At 42.7% G+C, this 24,636-nt stretch overlaps 1 protein-coding gene across 2 annotated transcripts; it reads left to right on the top strand.

Moving 5' to 3' along the window:
• Positions 1-7,438: 7,438 nt before the first annotated feature.
• On the top strand, positions 7,439-23,253 carry Lmod3 (leiomodin 3). Of its 2 annotated transcripts, XM_051154961.1 has the most exons (4): positions 7,439-7,551; positions 7,761-8,072; positions 12,706-14,076; positions 22,933-23,253. In XM_051154961.1, the coding sequence occupies exons 2-4, from the start codon at positions 7,779-7,781 to the stop codon at positions 22,957-22,959; spliced, it is 1,692 nt and encodes a 563-aa protein (XP_051010918.1). In that variant the 5' UTR covers positions 7,439-7,551; positions 7,761-7,778; the 3' UTR covers positions 22,960-23,253. The 2 variants fall into 2 exon arrangements, with proteins under 2 accessions (XP_051010918.1, XP_051010917.1); XM_051154960.1 differs by lacking the exon at positions 7,439-7,551 and having other exon boundaries at positions 7,589-8,072.
• The last annotated feature ends 1,383 nt before the right edge of the window (positions 23,254-24,636 follow it).

Genomic DNA, 24,636 nt, shown 5'->3' with positions numbered 1-24,636 from the left:
TTTGAGTTCTTCTAAGCCCTTTATAATGGTTTCCAGTTGTATTTCAAATAAATGTCCTATGAGGTTTTACACTACCTGCTTTCTACCCCCCAACTCTGCCTTTTACCACCCTCACCCTCATTCATGAATTCTTCCAACCCCCACTCACACACCTGGGAAAGAGGGGTATGAATAGTTATCATAGGAAATTACTAATTATTCCAGCAATTGACTGGCCTTCCATAAATGGAAAGGTAGTACCATTCATTCATTCATTCATTCATTCACTCATTCCTTTATCTATACACTTATTCAACTGCTCTGAGCTTTTGTTTATCTGACCTAGAGATAACAAGTTGATGAGGCAGCCACCATGTCTCAGCTTGTGCATCTTGCAGTTTGCGAGAGTGCGACAGAATCCACCCAAGGTAAAAAGGCAAATCTCAAAAAGACATTGCTAAAGTTATTTGACAAAAGACAAAACTACCAGCTAAGTAAGAGATTCTCTAAAGAGGCAGAAGGGAACAACTCATCTGCGTTAACACACCTGGCACATAGTTAAAGCGTGTTGCCCTATGACTAAACTTTATGTTTCATACATGAGTCTACGGAATGGTCCTTGTAACTTTGCAAAAATCCATTTCTGCATAAGCACTTTCCCCTCAAAACCATACAACTCATGCCCATTCATAAAAAAATGCTCAGTTATGAAAGGCATTTCCCCCTTTGGTAACAATTGATCCAGTTATGAAAAAGAGACCCTGACAAGCTAGGTAGTCCAGGCCTGAAATCAAGTGCTCCGGAGGCTGGGGTAGGAGGATCTTTACAAATCTGACGTCAGGATAGTGTGCAGCCATGCCCAGGCCAGCCAAGGCCACATCCTGAGGCCACCTCAGAAAGCAAAAAGAGAAGAGAAAAGAGAAAGAAAGGAGAAGGGAAGAGAAAGCCTCAGACTTCCAGGGACACCATCGTGGATGAGGGGTGGAAGGCTGGGGCAAAGGTAATTATTATGTCATCACAAGTCAGATCGTCCCCAACAAAGACAGCCACAGTTGCTTCACAGTGAAAATGAACAGGATGATGGGAAAGACTGGAAACAATTAAAACAAACAAACAAAACAAAATACCCTCAAACAGCCTTTAAAAGGGAGCTGGGGGGGGCGGGGGGAAATCCCAGCACACACTGAGTGAGATCATCTGGCAGCTTGTTATTTCAGGTTTTTTTTCCTGTCTACATATTGCGTTTTCTATTTTAATTCATAATAAATATACATGGCTATCCTTAAAAAGAAGTTGTTTTAAAGGCAGAGAGCAAACAGGCTTATTTCTAGTGATTATATTTTCCAAACACACCCTTGGAAAAGGACCAAAGGGGCAGCCTGTTGTAAAGTCTGATAACATCCATGAGATGCTGCGTACACTTCCTGGTTACTTTCTAAGGTTTCTGGTTGCTCTGGCCTTTTCTCCAATGTCTCTAGTGCTTCTTGAGTAACAGCCCCGTGTGATCTGAATTCTCCTTGCATTTCAATTAACTGAAGTGCTCAGACCTTGCATAGGTATATACTTGGCCTGATTTTTAAAACCTTCATATTTTATTTAAAATTTCATTGATATATTAATATATAACTTGCACTGAGCAAAATATATCTGAGTCTTAAGTACACCCACAGATCAGTTTTGGCAAATGCATTTGGTTATGTAACCAACACCCCAGTCGAGATACAGTGGTCACCCCAGAACCTACTTTCCAGTCCCATCCTCTGTAAGCAGCTACTTTTGGTTCAGTCTCCCCAGGTGACCTTGCACTTGACTGTCATAAAAACAAACTCTTACTGCACGTGCTCTTCCTGTCTACTTTCTCCATTCAGCTTGATGTTCTCAGAATATGGAGGTGCTGCTCGTGAACACTGGGTGTTTGTCTGCATCACTGAGAGGTTGTTCTTTGTTCCAGCTGTTTCTCCAGGTCACTCTGTTCCAGGTAGCAAGTGAAGTCAGGCTTGGCAAAGAGGCAGTACAGACAGTGCTTTGGAGTAAATCAATAAATAAGTCAATCAATCAATATTTAATAATAGGTCTTTTCTACCTCAATTCTATTTCATTCTTCAGTGGACTAAATACTGTGAATTGTTTTAATTTCATCAAGCCATTTCCTTAACTCCTGTATCCCCCCCCTTCCATGTTTTTGTTTTTGTTTTTGTTTTGAGACAAGGTTTCTCTGTGTAGCCTTAACAGTCCTGGAACTTGCTTTGTAGACCAGGCTGGCCTCAAACTCACATAGATCCTCCCATCTCTACCTCCCATGTGCTGGGATTTTATATATATGTGAAGCCAATGTCTTGACATCCTCAACAGGTGTCTAATGACTTGTGTGAAATAACAAAGCAAAGCTGAGGAGATGGTTCAGTTAGTAAGTGATTAACATATAGGCATGATGACCTGAATGTAATCCCTAGAAATCCTGAACAAAGCAAAACAAAACAAAACAAAAGCAAGGAACAAACAAACAAAACCAGGCACAGTGATGGGCAGGTATAATCCCAGCACTTGTTGGGGAGGATGGAGTCAGGCAGATCCCTGAGGCTCACTGGACAGACAGCCTCGCCTACTTGGCAAGTTTTAGGCCAATTTAAAAACCCTGCCTCAAAACAAAAAACAAAAAAACAAATTAGATGGCATTTGAGGAATGACACCAGAGATTGACTGCTGTCCTCCACACATGGGCCCACATATGCACACTCATACGCACGATAACAGAATAATCACTTTGGGTGCTGTGTGATTTCAACTCTGGATATTAAATGAATTTATACTGGACAAATAATAGGAAGTAACAGAAGACTAAGAGCTGTGACTTCTGACACATACCTATAATCCCAGCACTCCAAGGGCTGAGGCAGGAGGATTACAGGCTGGAGGGTAATCCATGATAAATAATGAGTTGGGTTGGGATTTTTTTTATCATTGTTTTTGTTTTTGTTTTAATCAGTTCTGACAAATGTTGTAGTTCTTTCAAATTCTTTCAATGTTGTCTAGGGAAATTTGACACATATAAAAAGATGCTTGTCACATGTTTAGGAGTGATAAGTACCCAATAAAGGTTAGCGGAATAGCAGCAAGATCAATAGTAGTCACAGCAGCAGGAACTTTACAATAATAGCAGCAATGGTATTGCTAGACACAGTGGCTGCAGCAACTATAGCCACAGCAGTGACCACAAGGGCAGTGCTGAGCTGCAGCAGCCACTGTGTTTCGTTGCCTTATAGGACTGACATAGCATTCTCACTTGTCCTTGGAATGAAACCAAAATAGGAACAATTTCACTTTTAAAATTAGATTCATTTCTTATTTTATGTGTATGAGTGTTTTGCCTGCCTGTATGTTTATGTACAGTGTGCCTGAGAAGGTTGGAATAGGGCACTGAATCCCTTGGAACTGGTGTTATAGATGGTTGTAAGCTGCCATGTCGGTGCTGGATGCCAAGCCCAGGTCCTTGGCAAAAGCAACAAGTGCTCTTAATTGTTGAAGCACCCCCTCCCCCAATTTAATAATTAAAAAATTAAGCTGGTTTATAAAACAATTACGATAAAGTGAGGATGGTTCCCCCTTGTAACTGAACTGGATCTGGTGAAGGCGAGACAGGCTGAGCATCGGGCATTAGACAAACATTTGCTTCGTACGTTTCAGAACCCACGCTGAGGGATTGCACCATGGGTCAGGGAAATTCGAGCAGAGCCAGGCATTTGTATGACACTCATGAAATCTCCAGGCAGCTCATAGCAGTGGGCAGAGCCTTGGAACTCCGAACAGGATTATTGCACAAGAGAATAGCTTGCCACAAACAGGCCAGAACTGATTTATTTAGTACCACTTGGAAGCCATTCTAGAAGCTGTGTCCATTTTTAATCAGGGGGTGGAGCTTGAGGCAAGAGGTGGCTTATCTACCATCTTCACAACCGGGATCAGTGTTGGATGAAAAAGTTAAAAGAGGAAATGGCCACAATAAGGCTGCGTTGCCTTGTCTGACCATCTACACTTCTCATATGTCCCTAGGATCCGTACATATTTGTATATGTGTTACGTATGTGTTTTAACGAGGATAACATGAAAAGGCCATTCTGTTTTCAGTTTTGAACAGTATTTGTTAGCATTGGGCCCAGCTAATGGCTAATGCTCATTAAGTTACTGCAGGTTATGTCATTTAGGCGTTTCACCACTGCCCTACAAAGTAAGTATTGTGTTGAGTGTGTCCAACTTTTGGACATTGAGATTTTACGCTGTTACCTCACATACGGTTTACACTTGTGAACTGTATAATTGAGTTTGGGGGAAAGTCACAGAAAGATTCTTAATATCGTACGTAATTCTACCTTTTGCATTGGGCTCCACTCATTGCTAGTCTGTGGACATGTAGGTGGTGGGGCTGCAGGTTAAAAATGCCAGGAGGGGAAGGATTGGCCAGTGACTGGCAGTGACAATTCTGTGGTTCAGGTGCCCAGTTCTAGACAAGGATTTAAAGAAATGCGAGCCTGGTTTTTTTTATATCAGTGAGGGCTTTGAAAGGAGATGACCTCAGTGAAAGATGAAAACAAAACAATAAAGGTTGCTCCACCCAGAAGGGCTGGGGAGGGGACCGAGGAGGCTCCAAACTTTGACACAGCAAAGAGCTCCCTATATCCCAGAGTTCTCAAGTTGGCTGTGGTTGGGACAGACAGTGTGTCGCCGCAGGGACTGATGGGAATCACACAGGAGGAAAGCAGCGGAAATTCAGATCCTGAAGGACCCGAGGACTACAGGAATCACTATGAGGACTTGAGAAAGAGAGTGGCAGGGGACGCTTTCAAGCTACAAACTGAACTCACACACGCACACACACACACACGCACACACGCACACATGCATGTCAAGATTTTTAAAGCCTCTTTCGTTCATGGCTATTAATATAATGGTTTTTCTAGTAGAAGCATTTTTAATGGTCTATATTTTATATCTTGTGCTCTTGTGTTTCCTTAACTATTTCTGTGACTGTCCCTGAGGTGTGATGCACTGTGCTGTTTGGGGGAAGAATGGGTAGACAAAAAAAGCACAGACATGGTCAGATGCAATTTTTTTCCAAATGTTTTTTTTTTTTTTTTTAATCCGTTGATTTGTTGAGTCTGGATGAAGAACTCTGGATCATGGAGGAATATGTGTGTGTGTACACATATACATTCATATATATGTGTATATGTGATATACATAAGGGGAATCGTAGCATATGCACATGATGGACCAATGCTGGGGAGAGATAGACTGCAATAACACTAAGGCATCACTTAGGCATTCACATGAGACACATTGAGTTTTCCATGTTCTTTGATCCTGTAATTTGATTTCTAAGAATTTATCCAATTTACCCTAAGTAAATAAACTTGGGTATCTACAAATAGGTAGCTAGCAAGATGCTCATTGGAGAACTGTCTGTACTTGTGAGAAATGAAGAGTTTAGATACTTCACAATTAAGGACCGGTTACACGAACTATTTGCTTTATGAACCAAAGGTCCTTACGGGGGAGATCTTAAAAATTATGTGGTTCCAGAATATATAATAGCCTCAAAAGTAATCTGATTTTATCAACAAGAAAACACAGAGAGCCAACTGGATGCAGTGGTGCACGCCTGTAGTCGCGACACTTGGGTGTCAGAGGCAAGAGGATAGCTGCAAGTTCAAGGCCAGCCATACCTCATATGAGTTCCAATGCTTCATAACAAAATTCTATACAAAAACAAACAATAAGCCAAAGAACACAGGGCTGGGGATGCCACCAACAGCGTGCTGCCTTCCATGGCTAAACTGCTGAAAGCTATAAAGGTGACACAGTGGTATGGAGTTCCTGTTCCTAGAGAAATGACTGAAACGAGCCGGAGCAAGCATTCCTGACTCTCAACAGCGAAATGCAGTTTTCCCTAATTTTCTCTCTAGCTCTGTACGTTATCTCCAGGTTTGTACAAAAATATCTATATTTCCAAGTAAAGAGTTGCAAAATTCCAAGTTTGAAAATAGCCTATGGTGGTGTATGCCTTTACTCCTAGCATTCTGGAGGCAAAGACAGGCAGAGATCTGAATTCAAAGCCAACATGGTCCACAGAGTGATTCTCCAGAACATCAAGGGCTACACAGAGAAACCCTGTCTAGAAAAACAACAAACAAACAAAAAAGATTTATAGTGCTGAAATCTTTCCCCCAGCCTAGCCCTTTGAATGCCATGTTCCTCTCTAAAAGCACTTGAAATATTTGGCTTCTTATTTATTTTTCAATAATCACTGGTTTTTGTTTGTTTGTTTGGTTGGTTGGTTTGGTTTTGGCTTTTGGCTTTTGGTTTTTAGTTTTTGGTTTTTCAAGACAAGGTTTCTCTGTGTAGCCTTGGGTGTCTTAGACTCGCTTTGTAGATGAGGCTGGCCTGGAAATCATAAAGATCTGCCTGCCTCTGCCTCCTGAATGCTAGGATTAAAGGCACCACCACTGCCCAGCTATCAGTGGGATTTTTACATTTATCTATTTGGGGGAGGGTTTTGTTTGAGACAGGGTCTCTCTATGTAGCACTTGCTGTCCAGGAACTTGCTATGTAAGCCAGGCTAACCTTGAACTCACAGAGATCTGCTTGCCTCTGCCTCCCTAGTACTGAGACTAAAGGTGTGCAGAACATTTCCTGGCTTTTATTTCTACTTAGATACACTCATTTAGTTTTTTGTCTCTAAAATATTCTGTCATGTGCACTGTTTAGAGCTCTCTGTGGTCAATAAATGTATACCCCTGGGCTTCCATCTGCGCGGGAGTACTTCTGAGGGATACGCCTTGAAAAAGACAGTTGCTGGGCCAATATAAATGTACGTTAGTAATTTTCTTAAAATTATTGTTTCTCTCTTCCTCCAGGTTACAAAAAAAATTTCTTTTCACAGTTTCTTGTCCCCAGTACTTCAACTGTTTGGTTAAAAAGAAAATTCTCTTCAGATCCATCTTTATCTAGCTAGCTTTGAGGGACACTTACCAAGGACCTAAATGGTTTAAAAAGCTCAGCGCCCCCCTCCCTTTACCTGGAAATTCAGGGGCTTGTTATCCCCATCTGTCAGGTCACAGGATCTAGCTGATAAGAGCGGCCTGCACAGTGTCACTTACACAGGGTGGATACCACGGCAAGACCTGAGCTGTTCTCTCAGCTGTACGGCTTCCAGAGCCTGCTGGAGAGAAGAGGCGAAGGCCAGGAACTCACCTTCCACCCTCAAGGGACTTTCTTTTTTTCTTTTCTTTTTTTTTTTAAATTCCAGGAGAAACTGCATTTGCTGGCTGTATTTTCATTCGGATGTTTTGTGAGTTGTTTACCTAAGAAGCAGCAGGCTCCAGCTGGAGATCCAGACCATGTGGGGCTTGGGCTGCCTGGAGTTGGACACAGCCACGGGGGGCATTAGGAAAGAATGCATTTTATTCCGGCAGAGATTCTGTAGACCGGGCTACTCGCTGTCCGACACAGCAGCTGTACTGAAATGTCAGATGGATTTGTACAGCTGACTCAAGTTGCCGAAAAGGGAGTCGTGTAGTAGTTCCACAACTTGCCCAGAAAACCTTGCTTAATATAGATCCCACGCGAGCTGAGCCGTAGTCACTCCAGCTGCCCGGCAAGCACCATTGAGAGAGGAAATCTCTCAAGGGTGGCTTGACCTGGGATATTAGTTAACTGGAAGACATTGAGGTGTTTGCATACTGATTCTTTTTTCTTTTTCTTTTCTTATCATCTTGGCAATCTAGAAACAGACAGAGTAAACAATGTCGGAGAACAGCAGAAACTCAGATCAAGAAGACACGCTCAGCGAAGAGCTCAATGAAGACGAAATCCTGGCCAACTTGTCCCCTGAAGAGCTGAAGGAACTACAGTCCGAGATGGAAGTCATGGCCCCTGACCCCCACCTTCCTGTGGGGATGATCCAAAAAGATCAAACCGACAAGGCGCCCACAGGAAACTTTGACCATAAATCTCTTGTCGATTACATGTATTTACAGAAGGCGTCCAGACGCATGCTGGAAGACGAACGAGTTCCTGTCAGTTTTGTGCAGTCTGAGGTAACCAGGGATCTGTGTGGGACACAAACAGCTCCGGGACTGGGCTGCCAGGGTCTGTTTTGCCACTGTCATTTCTCAAGACTACAGTGTGGGGTTCTGTTTCTGGATTTTGCCACATCTAAATTAAATCGTAAATATTAAGTCCTCTATCCCTGACTGTAACTTTGTAATGTTCTGAAGAATGGTATAGTTGCAAAGGAGAAAGACACTCCTTGTCAGTGTCTCTCCCTCAACGCTTCCACCAGGTCTCTGTGGCTTGTAGCCATGATACTTAATGATTTAACTCATAACCCAGAAGCAGCTGTTCTGACTTTATTTATTTATTTATTTTGCTTCTGTTTTTGAGAAGCTCTTCAAAACTCTACACCCCGCCCCCTTCCTCCAGCCTATTTATATGTATTCAATATTTTACATATGTCAAAGATCCCCCAGTGCTGGGGAAATCTAGCCATATACACTAAACCAAACCCAAGACTGAAAATGTGGGCCCACTGTACAAATGGCATCGGTGACGACATCTGGAAATTGATGGTTAAGAAGCTGCCTTTAAGGTAGTCCTTTCTTGACACGTTTTAATCTAAAAACTAGAGCTGGCATGAGCTTGACAAACCCACTATGTACAAAAAACAATTAAAGATTACAATTTATTATTAGGTGTGTGTGTGTGTGTGTGTGTGTGTGTGTGTGTGTGTGTGTGTGTGTGTAGGTCAGGCTTGGGGGCAGGTGCCTTTACCTGCTGATGACCTACCTTTACCATCTTGATGACCCTAAAGCACAAATTTTAATGTTGCACTTAAAAATAACTTAGGGGAAAAAAAGACAGAGTTCCCAAGTAAGGTTTCTTTGGGCCTACCTGCTAGATACAGGTGAATCTCATCTCATGGCTGTCACCCCGGTGTGATGAAAGAAATGGTGAACATCAAAAAGGAATTGAGTCCCAGGCAATAAATCTCCAGATTGGTCAGGCTAGAGCTTACCGTGTCATTTGCAGACCCCTTACAATTGCAGGTCAGTGGGTTCAAAGACAATTCCACATGAACATCAACTTTAGGAGGAGTACAGAACCAGTGTTTTTATGTTTTCCCCTGGTGTACATTAAACAGCTTGATGATTGGCTCCCCCTGCTGGGACAGATGAGGAATATGATGGTGCAGGCTTTAGGGGGTAGTAAAGGATTGTCAACCGTTCCATCCAGCCTGCAATGTATCAGCAGCATTAAGCTCTTGTTCAGAATGCTGCGTGCCAGACTTCCTCGCTAGCTTTCAGAATTCCACCTGCAAGATAGACAGATGTACAGAAAGTGTAGTTATCAATGCCTAGTAAACACTAATAAACACTGATTTGAAAGACTGCCTGCTCATGTCCCAGACACAGCAAAGAGTTGTAAATCTCACTCTAATCCAGTTCCATTTTAAGGTTGGCTCTTCCTTCAAGGCACTTTGCTTCAGACACTAGTAAGCAATGATGGGGGTTTTCTCAGAGCCAGGAACCAAAACCAAGGATTTGGATAAACCCTTCGGATTATCAGATTACTCTCATTTCCATCCACCATCATATTCTCAAGAAATGTAATGGGCACGTCTATGAGAGCAGTACTTACTTTAGGAAGGGTAGTTACCTATAGGGTATAAAAAGACTTCTTCTTCTCCTCCTCCTCCTCCGTCTCCTCTTCCTCCTCTTCCTCTTCCTCTTCCTCCTCCTTCTTCTTTTTCTTCCTTCTTCCTTCTTTCTTCTCTTTAAAATGACTTATTCTTGAGGCTGGAGAGATGGCTCAGTAGATAGGAGCATTGTCTGTTCTTCCAGAGGTCCTGAGTTCAATTCCCAGTAACCCAGATGGTGGCTCACAACCATCTATCTATACTTGAATCTGATGCTCACTTCTGGCATGCAGATGCACATGCAGATAGAGCACCCATACAAAAAAACAAATAAATAAAATCTTATAAATGACTTATTCTTATTAAATGTGCATTGGTATTTTGTCTGTATGTATGTCTGTGTGAGGGAGTTGGATCCCCTGGAACTGGATGGAGTTACAGACACTTGTGAGCTGCCCATGTGGATGCTGGAAATTGAACCTGGATCCTCTGGAAGAGCAGCCAGTGCCCTTAACCACTGAGCCATTTCTCCAGCCCTTCCTTCCTTCTTTCCTTCCTTCTTTTATTTTTGGCTTTTTTTTTTTTTTTTTTTTTTTTTTTTTTTTTTTTTTTTTTTGAGATAGCATTTCTCTCTGTAGCCCTGGCTGTGCTAGAACTCACTCTGAAGACCAGGCTAGCCTCGAACTCACAGAGATCCATCTGCCTCTGCCTCCCAAGTGTTGAAATCAAAGGCAGGTGCCACCACGGCCCATCAGAAAGCTATTTTCTTTCTTTCTTATTTAAAATATTTATTTATTTAATGTATATGAGCACTCTGCTTGCATGTACACCTGCACTCCAGAAGAGGGCTTTGGATCACATTATAGATGGTTGTGAGCCACCATGTGGTTGCTGGGAGTTGAATTCAGGAACTCTGGAAGAGCAGGTAGTGCTCTTAACCTCTGAGCCATCTCTCCAGCCCAGGAAGCTATTTTCTACCACCACTCTGTCATGTAGAAATACTCCTGTTCAACTAAACATGAAACAAAGATTTTGATACAAAAATTTAAAAATCTGTTTAAAGTTTTCAAATATGTTTCAACACTTTTTTAAAAATACAGAAGCCAAAAACAAAATTAACTAGGTTTTATTTTAATGCCTTCGGCCTTGTGTATCCTCAGGGACTACATCTTTGAATTCAACCAACTGCGAACTGAAAACACTAAAAAAATATATATATATATATATATTTTTTGGCCATGTGGACTGAACATATGCAGATTTTTTTCTTTTCATTTTTAAAAAACAAAACAGTATTCATGTTTACATTACTTGTAGCAAATATTAGATGTTCTAAAGATGATGTAAAATTCCTCTTGTGTCGGGAGATGGGTGTGTAGGATATATATTTATGTGTGTATTCATATATATATGAATTCATATATATATACATATATATATATTTAAGGATCATGAATTGAGTTTTGGTATTCTAGGAACCAGTTCCCAAAGAACCCAAGAGATAAGTGTGTCTGGAGGAGATAAACACAACCCAACGTGTGTGTCTACAAAAGTCCATCCTCATTCGCTTGTATTTGCCCATCACAGGGTCTTCTGTATCTGAAGACAAGGCAAACTTAAAACCCAAAGCCACACAGTGCAGGCACCAAGCATCCAGCAGACCCTCCTTCAGTTGTCCCAGGGTTACCTTCTTGACTCAGAAAAACAAAAGGGGAATTTGGTAATAATTCCAGAAGTGTTTTTTTCTTATACATATATACATTGGTAGGGATACATATACATACATAGAATAATATTATACTTATGGTTTATTAGCTTGAGTGTTTTCACTTAAAATGTTTTGTTTTGTTTTGTTTTTGAGCCAGGGTCTCTTTATGTAGACCTGGCTGGTCAGGGACTCATTATTTAGAGCATGCTTGCCCAGGTCCCAGAGCTCTGCCTGCCTCTGCTTCTAGAGCGACGAAGTTAAAGGTGGGTGCTACCGTGCCTGGCTTCATTTAAGTTTTTTCAAAATATTTTATGTATATATGTGTGAATGTGTTTTGTGTATGTGTTTTATGTATGTGTGTATGAGTGTGTGTGTGTGTGTGTGTGTGTGTGTGTAAGAGGGGGTGGGGAAGAGGACAACCTCAGCTGTCAGTCCTCAGTATTCACCTTGTTTGAGGCAGGGTCTCTTACTCATCACTGTATATGCTAGGCTAGCTGGCCCAGGAGCCTTCAGAGACGCTGTCTCCACCTCTCATCTTTCATCTTACTTTATGGGGGTGCTGGAGATTTGAACTCAGGTCCTCAGATACTTATGCTTCTTCAGCAAGTACTTTACCCACTGAACCATTTCCCCAGCCCTAAAAAAAATATTTTAAAAGATATTTTTCTTTATTATGTATACAGTGTTTTGCCTGCATGTGTACTTACATGCCAGAAGAGGGTACCAGATCTCATTATAGATGGTTGCTGGGAATTGAACTCAGGACCTTTGGAAAAGCAGCCAGTGCTCTTAACCTCTGAGCCATCTCTCCAGCTCCTAAAAATGTTTTTTAAAGACTTGTCTTTATTTTAAATAGTTAATTTATTTGTTTGTTTGTTTTTGAGACAGAGTTTTTCTGTGTAGCCTTGGCTGACCTAGACTCACATTGTAGACCAGGCTGGCCTCGAACTCACAACCCTCCGCCTGCCTCTGCCTCCCGAGAGCTGGGATTAAAGGCGTGTGCCACCACAGCTGGCTTGTTTTTATTTTTAATGTGTATGTGCCTGTGCACACACTTGTATCTGTATGCATGAGGTTCTCGTTAGTGTATTTGACTACAGTGCCTGAGGAGGCTAGGAGAAGCCGTCAGAGCTGGAGTTACAAGCAACTGTAAGCAGCCAGACATGGGTGCAGTGAAACAAACTCAAGTCCTCTGGAAGAGCAGCAAACACTCTTAACTGGAGCCATCCCTCCAGCCCCTAAAATATTTTTTAACTCCAGTAGAAACTGCTGTACTCTGTATTTCTTTGCTGTTATGTATTCTAACTGTTGTAAACCTATCTTTTAGGAAAACACTCAAAACCAGCATGAAGCAAGAGACAAAGGCATTAAAAACATGCCCCAGTTTTTAAAAGAAAAGCTCAATAGTGAAATAGTTGCAAATAAAAGAGAATCAAATGGGAGCAACAATGTACTAGAAGCAGAAGAAGACGAAGAGGATGAGGATGAAGAGGATGAGGATGAGGAGGATGAGGATGAAGATAATGAGGATGAAGAAGACGAAGAAGCCAAAAGAGAAAAAAACGAAGCAGAGGAACAAATCCACAACAGTACAGGCACCTGGCAGCAGCCGACTACTAAAGCGCTGGAAGAACAAAAAGATGCACCGGAAACCAAAGAAAAAAGTGAGAAGAAAATAGCTAAATTAGACCCTAAGAAATTAGCTCTAGATACCAGTTTTCTGAAGGTCAGTGCAAGGCCTTCGGGGAACCAGACAGACCTAGATGGAAGCCTGAGACGAGTGAGACAGAACGACCCTGACGTGAAGGAACTCAACCTGAACAACATTGAAAATATCCCTAAAGAAATGTTACTGGACTTCGTCAACGCAATGAGGAAAAACAAACACATCAAGAGCTTCAGTTTAGCCAACGTCGGCGCAGACGAGAGTGTAGCGTTTGCCTTGGCCAATATGTTGCGCGAGAACAGGAGCATCACCACACTCAATATCGAGTCCAACTTCATCACAGGGAAGGGCATCGTGGCCATCATGAGGTGCCTCCAGTTCAATGAGACGCTAACCGAACTTAGGTTTCACAACCAGAGGCATATGCTGGGCCACCACGCCGAAATGGAAATATCAAGGCTTCTGAAGGCCAACCACACTCTGTTGAAGATGGGCTACCATTTCGAGCTTCCGGGTCCCAGAATGGTGGTTACTAACCTGCTTACCAGGAACCAGGATAAACGGAGGCAGAAAAGACAAGAGGAACAGCAGCAGCAGCAACTTAAAGAGCAGAGAAAGCTGATAGCTATGCTGGAGAATGGGTTGGGGCTGCCCCCTGGGATGTGGGAGAGGCTGGGAGGACCTATGCCTGATCCCAGGATGCGAGAGTTCTTCCAGCCTTCACCTGGGCGGCCCCTGCCTGCTCAGGAAGTCCCCTTCGGTGGAAGAAAGGAAACAATCAAACACCCGCCACCGCAACCTCCACAGTGCAAGACAGAGCCTGACTCATTCAGGGTGGTGAAGCTCAAGAGAATTCAGCGCAAGTCTCGAATGCCGGAAGCCAGAGAGGCACCGGAGAAAACCAACCTCAAAGATGTAATCAAAACCCTCAAGCCAGTGCCGAGAAATAGGCCACCCCCGCTGGTGGAAATCACACCTAGAGACCAGCTCTTGAATGACATCCGACACAGCAACGTTGCCTACCTAAAACCCGTAAGTAACAAGAGGGAGAAATAACAAACATTTTCCAGTTTTCGTCCCGCCCCCCCTTGTTTATATTTTATTTTTGAGGCAGGCTTTCGTGTATTTCAGGCTGACCTCGAGCCTGCTAGTTAGCTGAGAGTGGTGTTACCCCATCGTGCCTTAGTTTGACACAGTGGGGATCTTGAATGTTGATAATCAGAGAAGCAACACCAATAGAATTACATTACTAGTTACCTTTACGGACAGGCATATGCCCTATGACAATAATACTTGCAGCTACCTCCGTTCTATTGAGTGCTTGGATAAGCTAACTGACTCACACGATCATCGGAATACTAGAAGGTTGGCACAATTGTTCTCCCCATTTTGTGAAGGAGAGCCTGGTGCTTGGGAAGTTAATAGCATGTCTAGCAGATGCCACTCGCACGTGGTGGCACTGATATTAAAACTGAGTTTTGAGGTGTCAGATTTTTATTCAGCACGCTATTTTGAATCCCTGATGTGCGTATGTAACACCAGACCATTCGTGGCACATAGAGCTGAGAATCAGACACCCTAGGAACCTCCTTGAAGGATCAAATGAGGAAAACAAAAACCTAAAAAACCAATGAAGCTCTGGGGACTTTATGAGCAGAGGAAGGTAGATTACCTGCAAATACATTTCTGTTTGCTTTATTGACAGACAGACAAATAACAAACCTCAGTTTACCATCTTCATGAGCCAATGGACTTTAAAATATCTCTATTGAGCTGGGCCTGGTGGCACATGCTTTTAAGCCCAGCTGTGAGTTCAAGGCCACCCTGGTCTACAAACAGATTTCAGGACAGCCGAGACTACACAGAAAGACCCTGTCTCAAAAAACAACAACAACAAAAAAAATCTCTCTATTATCTTAGTTTTAATATTCATGGAGTCTCTATAAAAGTCTATGCTAAAGCTGACTAGGGAGCTGGCTTTATTCCCTGAGCTTAGGTTATAGAAATGAAAGATTTTTTGGTCATTATTACAGTGATAGTCATACAGGTTGAAGAATTGATGTCCGCAGACCATAATGATTGGTGGTCGACTGTTATTAAAATATATATGTAGCCAGGTGGTGGTGGCACATGACTTTAATCCCAGCACTTGGGAGGCAGAGGCAGGTGGAGCGCTGTGAGTTCGAGGCCAGCCTGGTCTACAAAGTTAGTCCAGGACAGCCAAGGGTACACAGAGAAACCTTGTCTCAAAAACAAACAAACAAATATATATGTATATATTTATTATATATATATGTGTCATATGTATAATATGTGACATATATGTCATAAATATTAAATATATGCTATAATTAAGTTAAGATATTGTGTTGACAACATGGTCAATTTATTTTATGGTAGAGATTCCCATTTTTTTTCAGGCTATGGAAAACAAATACGCATGCGAGTCTGTGTTTTGTTTTGCTTTGTTTTCAGCTATACAGAGCTTTTTAATCTTGGGGGAACTGCTATTATTCACCTATGTGTCTTGAATTCCCATTTTCTAGAAATGTATTGTCATTGTTCTGTTTTTCTGTGTCCAAGATGTTTTTTATCTGTGATTTGAATCAAGCTGGATTGGTCCTAGGACAGGTGACAGGGGAGACTGCTAGAAGGTCGTATGAGGTCAGGCAGAGGTCCTCTGCCTGCCTTTGGGCAGGACACAAGCCTGTCTGCACCTGCTCTGCCTTGTGCAGCCAGTCCTTTGCTGTCACTGTGAAGTCACATGTGGACAATAGTAGAGCCGTCTTGGTGCAATACAGTCAGAAAGTAATATACCAAAAAGAGCAAGGGTTTTGAAAATCCATGTTAAAGGGAGGGAAGCTCAAGTGAGCATCCGAGCAAACCTCCCGCTAGACTCTGGAAGGAGTGACCTCCATTGAGATGATCGCATTTCACCCCTTCACAAACTCTGTACCGCAGGAACTGCTCCTATCAGCTGTGTAGGAGAGGACAGCGGATCCCAGCTGGGTACTAAATTGGGTAAAAGCTCAGCCTCGTGGAACTTACAAAGTAGCTTTTCAGGGCCAAGGTTCTTTGTGTTTTATGTAACTATGCATGTGCCAGCTTTAGCTTTAACTCCTAGAGCAAAAACCAGGGAAATAAACCCCTGCTGATAACTGTAAGAGTAAAAACCCTGTGAAATCGGTTCTATAACGCTAGCCATTCGAAATAAGCTTGGTGTGTGTGTGTGTGTGTGTGTGTGTGTGTGTGTGTGTGTGTGTGTGTTCGCGTGTGTACACCAGCAGGTAATCTTGCCTATGCGTGCCCATGCAGAGGCCAGACACTAACATCAGGTTCTTTCTCTACTGTTCTCCACCTTACTGGTTTTTTTGTTTTTTGTTTTTTGTTTTTGTTTTTGTTTTTGTTTTTGTTTTTGTCTTAAATGGATAAGTGTTTTGCCTGTATGTGTATCTGTGTACCACACAAAGCCTGATGCCCTTAGAGGACAGAAAAGAGCTCCTGATCCCCTAGAACTGGAGTTCTAGACAGTTGTGACCCACCTGATGTGGGTGCGGGGAATCGAACCAGGGTCCTCTGAAAGAGCAGCCAGTGTTCTTAATCACCTCTCCCACCTCCCAGTCTTATTTTTTGAGATCCATCTCACTGAATGTGGAGCTTGATATTTTGGCTAGACTATCTGGCCAATGAACCCTGCCCGCCCCCCCAGGATCTGCCTATTTATGTCCTGCCCCCAGCACTGGAGGCTACAGGCAATGCACCACCATACCCGGCATTTCATGTGGGTCCTGGGAATCTGAGCTCAGGTCCTCATACTTGCACACAGTACTTTACTCTCTGAGCCAGCCCCTAGTGCCATGCCTTAAATAAAAAAGGATAAGAAGGAACATCTTTTTAGAACAGTAGCCATGCTTATTGACCTCTGCTTTGAAATGGCTTTGCACCTCGACAGCCCCCCTTGCCTCCAGTTGCCTGGCAACAGTGGCTATCTTTTTGCATGTATCTCAGCTATTCCCCATGACTTTGTCTATTTAGTCCTATAAAGTGCTCTGGGAGGATAATGTGAAGACATTTCACTCAACTGTTGGGTATCCCTCACTAATGCCCAGTTCCCTCCCACTGTTCTGTTCCATGTCTTCTTCCCACAGGATAAACGTCTATTTTAAAGCCAGACTATAAAGCCCTCTTTTCAAAGTGTTTCACTTTTTAGACTGTCTTTTGAAATAATATTAGGTTGATAGTCAAGACCAGAACAAAGATGTCTTCCTTCTGCCCATTACCTTCTCTCCATTTGCTGCCATTATTTAAATTGCAATAGAGCTGCACGTGAGCGAGCCCAAGGCACACGGCTCATTGGAGGTGAAGATAGTATGTGCTTGCCCTATCCGTGGCCAGCTTTCGTAAACACTGTCAGCTGCAAGGTCCTTCCTCATACCAGAGGAACTGAAACATCACAAAGCTACATCTGAGACTCAGCGCAATGCCATAAATACTAGCAGCAGCAATGGCATGACCGCCGGCACAAAAAACTATCTTTGGTCTGTCAAATGAGACCTAACAAGGTTCATTTTATAGAGGAGAAATGAAGGGAATTGTGGATTTGGAGCACGGTGAAACAACAAGGTAGAAATTAATGCACAATTTTAATACCTGGTGGGGTTTTTTATTTTAAATTCCTGTCTTGGTTGGGTTTTGTCAACTTGACACAAGCTGGAGTCATTTGAAAAGAGGGAACCTCAGGCCAGGTGTGGTGGCACACACCTTTAATCCCAGCACTCAGGGAGGCAGAAGCAGACAGGTCTCTGTGAATTCAAGGCCAGCCTGATCTACAAAGCAAGTCCAGGACAGCCAAGGCTACACAGAGAAACCCTGCCTTGAGAAACCACAGGAAAAAGAAAGAAAGAAAGAAAAGAGAAGAGAAGAGAAGAGGGAACGTCAACTGAGAAATGTCCCTACCAGATTGGCCTGCTGGTCATTTTCTTGATTAATGATTAGATTGATGTGGGAGTCTGAATCCACTGTGGATGGTGTCACCACTGAGCAGGTGGTCCTGGGTTGTATAAAAAAAGCAGACTGAACAAGCTGTGGAGAGCAAGCCAGTAAGCAGCATTCCTCCGTGGCTTCTGCCCCACTTCCTGTCCTGACTTCTCTCAGTGATGCAGTCACTTTCCATCATGATATTTATCACAACAATACAAACTTAACAAAGAGAACTCCTAAAATCAGAATATCAACTGCTCAAAACATAGCTGTCAATCATTTGTTCTTGGAAAATTTTAAAACACTTATTTCTACCTCAGACATAAAAATATTATTTTTGTGTTTAATTGAGCATATCCCAGTAATCAGTCTGTATCTGTATTATTTACTTATTTTTAATATTTTATTAATTTATTCATATTACATTTCAATGGTTATCCCATCCCTTGTATCCTCCCATTCCTCTCTCCCTCCTATTTCCCCCTTACTCCCCTCCCCTATGACTGTGACTGAGGGGGATTTCCTCCCCCTGTATATGCTCATAGGGTATCAAGTCTCTTCTTGGTAGCCTGCTATCCTTCCTCTGAGTGCCACCAGGTCTCCCCATCCAGGGGACTTGGTCAAATATGGGGCACCAGAGTTTGTGTGAAAGTCATACCCCACTCTCCACTCAATTGTGGAGAATGTTCTGACCATTGGCTAGATCTGGATAGGGGTTTGAAGTTTACTACACATATTGTCCTTGGCTGGTGCCATAATTTGAGCAGGACCCCTGGGCCCAGATCTGCCCATCATAATGTTCTACTTGTAGGTTTCTAGGACCCTCTGGATCCTTCTATTTTGCCATTCTCTGATGCTTTTCTCACCTAGAGTCCCAATAGGATGTCCTCCCCTCTGTCCCAGTTTCCTGGTAAGTGAAGACTTTCATGGGACATGCCCCTTGGGCTAGTGTGCAGGTATAAGTGAGTATATACCATTTGACAGGTATTTTTTATTTAATGCTTATTCTCCCAGTACCAATGCTCCTGGCCTGGCTCCTGAATGGGAGTCAACAACAAAGAATAAAGGAAAACATATGCACTTCACTCAAATGCCACAGACCACATGAAACAGCCAATTCAATTCAGTCTGAGAGAAATATCCTCTCTGGGTCACATGTTGAAAACTGATAGCTATAAGCCAGACATAGGGCAAGGCATTATTTTGTAAGTTCTAAATGCCACAAAAAAAAAAAAAACCATTCAAATATTTAGCACCACTGAAATATTATACCTAGCCATGCAAAGCTTGCATGTGCATGGCACAAGTGGTGTGTGTGTGTGTGTGTGTGTGTGTGTGTGTGTGTGTGTGTGTGTCTATGTATATAACAGGAATTGATTTTGATATTTGTTTTCTTTCTTTTTGTTTTTCAAGACAGGGTTTCTCTGTGTATCCTTGACTATCCTGGAGCTCATCCTGTAGACCAGGCTGGCCTCAAATTCACAAAGATCTGCCTGCCTCTGCCATGATTTTGATATTTTAGCCTTTAATTAAAACTTGTTGCTGTTGTTGGTACATAGCCGAGGGTGGTCTTGAACTCCTATTCCTCCTCCCTCCATTTCTGAAGTCCTGAGAGTGTAGATGTGTGCTTCTACAATATCATATCTAGCCGTCTTTCTTTTGGTTTCTGCTTACTCTGCTGAGAAATGTAGTCGCTAATGACTACTTAATACATCTTTTTGTTTTCAACTTCAATAGGCCCAGTTTTCTCAAAATGTTTGCTGCTATGGATGAATTAAAGGGTTAACTTTTAGAAAATAAGCATGATGTAAGATTTCTGCTCTATTATTCTTTCCCAAGCAGTTAACAATTATTCAGTGATTCAGCCCTTTGTCCCGTGCTTTGAGCTATCAGCTTGGTTCTATTTGCACCGTGATATTATGTGTCTGGTCCTTATGGTGAGCCAGTGCTTACATTCTGATTTAAAATGGTTTTTTAAAGATTGATTTATTTTTTATTTTATGTGTTTGTACATGTTTTGCCTACATGTTTGTGTGTGCACTGTGTACTGCCTGCAGAGGTCATAGGAGGGGGGCATGGGATTCTCTGGAACTGAAGTGACTGGTGGCTGTGAGCTACCAAGTGGGTGCTGGGAACTGAACCTGGGTCCTCTGCTCAGGCAACAGGTGCTCTTAACTGCTGATCCACATTTTGCTTTTTTAAATACTGTTTTAGAACCTCCACATGTGTGTATAAACATATACGAAGATCACACTGTTTTAGCTGTTTATTGCAGCTTCACATGTTATGTAAACCATTCTGTGTTTTTTTGTTTTTGTTTTTGTTTTGTTTTATTTTGTTTTGCCCATTGCTCCTAATTATTGGTGTTTTCCTGGGTAAAGTCTACCCAGGCACAGCCACCTCCTTCCTCTTCAAGTCTGACACCAGAGGTGGAGAGGGTCAGAGGCACATGGGCATTTTCCTTGCCCTGAAGGGGATATCAAATGTCTCTTCTGGAAGGCAGGGCACTGTGAAACATTCCTCTCCAGAGAACGTGGACAAAGAACTGACTGCAAGAGGAGCCACGGCAGATCCGCAAGGGCTCATCGCAGTGACAGGTGCACGTGGGCAGGGAAGAGGAAAATATGCCCAGCTGTTAACAAACTCCAAGTGTCTCCAAGTGTCAGCATCTTATGAATAATGCACACATGATGGACGCGTCACCTCCTAGGACAGAACACCACTTAAACCCCTTTTAGAGTGGACTAGACTTTAAGCTGTTGCTAGGCAACAGAAGCTGAATGTGGATTTTAGAGTTGTATTGATGTGAATCTTTTGTAGTTCTTTGTCCTTGTGAAGTTTGCCTACAATTTTTTTAAACTTTTTTGTTTGTTTGTTTGGTTTTTTTTTAGAAATATGTTCTTTTCCTAAACTTTATTGAACATTATCTTAGAAATGTGCTTCAAGGACGCGTGTGTTTGTGTGTGTGTGTGTGTGTGTGTGTGTGTGTGTGTGTGTGTGTGTGTGTGTGTGAGCACATTTTCATGTCAAAGGTCGACCTCAAGCATCCTTCCTTGGGTGATATTCACCTCGTTTTATGAAACAGGGCCTCTCACTTGCCTGATAAGTTTGAAAAGCAGGCAGGGGTGGCTGGCCTTGAGTCCTGAGGTCACCCTGTCTTTCTTTTCAGTGCTGAGACAAGTGGTGCCATCACCTGCTGGTGGAACTCGAACTTATTTGCCACACAAGCTCTTTAAGAACAAAGCTATCTCCTCAGCCCCTAGAACATACATAATTTTTAATTATTTGTAGATACTTGTGTGTGGGTATGTGCACATGAGTGTGGGTGCCTGGAAGGGCCAAGAGAGGGTTGCAGATCTTCTGCAGCTGAAGTGACAGACAGCTGTGTGTAGAAGAATGTTAATTCAGAACACAGCTGTTCTGGCAAGAGATCACATGCAAAGATCTTCTAGGCCTGATCCAGCTGGAATACAAACAGGCCTTTAATAGAGGAGACAGAGGCAAACAGATCTGAGTTCAAGGCCAGCCTGAAATAGAACAAGTAGCAGGCAAAGGAAAGCTTAGATCCAGGTATGGTGATGCATGCCTTTACTCTCAAATAAATGTAAAGTTAGTTTGTAGAAGGAAACACCCATGCTTGAAAATGATGTCTGAGTGACAGAAAAGGTGATAAATCAGAGAAGATTTGACAGAATAGGATATGCCTAACTCTCATGAGAAGAGTAAGGAAAGGGAAGCTACTTGAGAGGCAATTTTTCGGAGAGAGGAGGCAGTTTTTACCAGGACAGTAATAGAGAGATGGGTTGCAGAGAGAGAGAACTCAGATGAAGACAGCACAGGCCAGAAAATGAGAAGAAGCTCTAAAATTAGAGCAGATTGCTGAGTTAGTTCGAGGCCAAGCAAAGCAATTCCAAGCTGAGAGAATCCAGATTAAATAAATAGCTAGGAGAAGAGTTTGAGCCAGAACAGCTGAGTTGAACCAACCAGACCAGAGCTCAGAAAGAACAAATAAGGGTGAGCTTATTAAGCAGTAAGTCTCAGAGGCTGAAAACACTCTAGGCCTAGATTAGATTGTACTGAGGTTAGAAGCTTCCAGCACTAGGCCTAGGTTAGCGGAAGGAGGCAGTTAGCCTCCCAGATAACAATGGGACAGGAAAATAAATGTTGTTTTTAACAGCTGGCCATCTTTCCAGCAGTTCTAGCTGTGTGACCCCAGGGGAGTCACTGTCTGCTCAGAGCCCTTCTCCTTGCTAAGGCTGATGTAGGGCATAGTGAAACATATATATACACATATGTATATGTATATACACACACACATATTGTTTTGGTTTTTTTTTTTTTTTTTTTTGGTTTTTTTCAAGACAGGGTTTTTCTGCGTCACCTTGGCTGTACTGGACTCACATTGTATACCAGGCTGGTCTTGAACTCACAGAGATCTGCCTGTTTCTGCCTCCCTGAGTGCTGGGACTACAGGCGTGTGCCACAGCACCCGGCTGAAATAATTATTTTGGAAAGTAACTATCCCCATTTGTCACTCACTCCTATTATGTAACTTGACCTTCTACATTGTGGACAGGAAACTCTTAATGTCATTTTACAGCTGAGGAAAGTGATGTTTAGCACCCACTGAGCAGCTAGTAACTGCTGGTTCCAGGCTTTGAGCTTCTCTTGTTTCTATGATCCGTTTCTGAGCAAGCTCATGGATGCTCAAACAAGCCATGGCAGTGGTAAATGCCTGATAATAGTGGCTTTGGTCCATTTGCCTCTCACTTGATTTTGGAGAGTTCCGCAGTCAACATTTCTAATGCCTTCTGTATCCACCAAGACATGTAAATTTTATGATTTTTGCTTTCCAGCTCTTATATTTCCAGGATTCATGTTTTTTGTCTTCAAATGCTTAAACCACAGGTGCAGCTGCCAAAGGAACTGGAGTAAGAGGCAACAGAATCATCTAGAAGAGCAAGATCTCAGCTGGAGGCTGTGTCACTAACACTGCAGGTGACAACTAGGAACGTGGCTCCATCCCAGCTGGGGATGGCTTGGGCTGTGACAAGACACAGGCAAAAGAGGAAGGGGAAGGAAACAAAATATCTGTGATCACAGGCAACATGTTCCTGTTGGAAGAGTTTGGCTGCCTTGGGTGAAAATTGTAGAGTGATGCTTCTAGAAGCAGAAGTTAACTTTTTTTTTTTTTTTTTTGGTAAACACTCACTTTACTATTGTTTTCCTCTGGGGGGGGAAAAAAAATATATATATATATCAATAAATGTGACGGAAGTGTTAACCGTTGATTATGCCCCAACTCCCATTTTTTTCTCTTCCCATCTTCTCTGTTGTCATTCACTCTGTATCATATTAAAAGGAACAAAATCATGTTGCAAGCTCCAAGAATGCAAAGGGTGAATGAAGTGAGTGCCTGGCAGTCCTTCCAAAGCTTTGGAATAAAAGAGTCTCTGCTAGCTCTCAGAGAATCAGTGGCGATCTCCTGCCTTGCTGCGCGAGTCACTGGTCTTGCCGCTGTGACAAGATTTCTGCCAAAAGCAACTTAAGGAAGGAAGCATTTTCTTTGGTTCCTGGTTTGAGGGTGGAGTTTATCATTGTGGAGAAGGAGTGGCAGCTGGTCACACTGGTCCAAGGAGGCAGCGGGAGACAGAGAGATGGATGTGGTGTGCAGTGGCATCCTCCTGTGATGTTCAGTCTAGGACCCAAGGCCAGCAATGATACCAGACACATTCAGGCTTAGTTCGGCCTCTCTGGAAAGCTCCCCAAGGACGTGCTCAGAGGTGAGTCTCCTAAATCCTGTTAAGCTATCAGCGGAGATGTACCAGCCTACTGACTCAGGGCCTAGAGATCCCGGTGTCTGTTAGGAGCCAAACATGCAAGCAACAGGCTGTAGATTTATTTATTTATAGTGCTCTGCCTGCATATACACCTGCACATCAGGAGGGCATTAGGTCTCATTACAGATGGCTGTGAACCATCATGTGGTTGTTGGGAATTGAACCCAGGACCTTTGGAAGAGCAGTCAGTGCTCTTAACCTCTGAGCCATCTCTCCAGCCCCAGGAAATCAAGTTTTGATGAGTGTTTTTCTTTCTTTTTTCTCTTTCTCTTCCTTGCTTTCTTTCTTTCATTTTTATTTTTGGGTGGTTTTTTTGTTTTGTTTTTTGGTCCTTCGGTTTTTCCAGACAAGGTTTCTCTGTGCAGCCTTAGCTGTCCTGGGACTCACTCTGTAGACCAGGCTGGCCTGGAAATCATAAAGATCCGCCTGCCTCTGCCTCCCAAATGCTGGGATTAAAGATGTGTGCCACCACCTGGCCTGTTTAGTTGTGTGTGTGTGTGTGTGTGTGTTTGTGTGTGTGGGGGAGGTTTTGCTTTCTATTTTCTTTACCTGAGGGAAAAAAGAAACACCTTCCTTCTCTTCTCTTTTACACAATCATAGATGATGCAGAGCAGGCAAAGTGGGCTGGGAAGGAATCTCTAATGCAGTGGTTCTCAACCTTCCTAATGCTGCGACCCTTTAATATGATTCCTCATGCCTTGGTGACCCCAACCATAAAATTATTTTTCTTGACACTTCATAGCTGTAATTTTGCTAATGTTACGAATCATAA

The sequence above is a fragment of the Acomys russatus genome, chromosome 13 (assembly GCF_903995435.1).
Source record: "Acomys russatus chromosome 13, mAcoRus1.1, whole genome shotgun sequence".
In the NCBI taxonomy this organism is placed as follows: domain Eukaryota; kingdom Metazoa; phylum Chordata; class Mammalia; order Rodentia; family Muridae; genus Acomys; species Acomys russatus.
The sequence above is the reverse complement of the archived record's forward strand: the minus strand, read 5'-3'. Positions and strand labels throughout refer to the sequence as shown.

Bases quoted from the DNA above. Each gene is read 5' to 3' on its own strand.
- Lmod3 (XM_051154961.1), top strand. From the start codon at position 7,779: ATGTCGGAGAACAGCAGAAACTCAGATCAAGAAGACACGCTCAGCGAA. The intron at 8,073-12,705 runs GTAACCAGGGAT...CCTATCTTTTAG, and splicing joins TCAGTTTTGTGCAGTCTGAG to GAAAACACTCAAAACCAGCA. The intron at 14,077-22,932 runs GTAAGTAACAAG...CTTAAACCACAG, and splicing joins ACGTTGCCTACCTAAAACCC to GTGCAGCTGCCAAAGGAACT.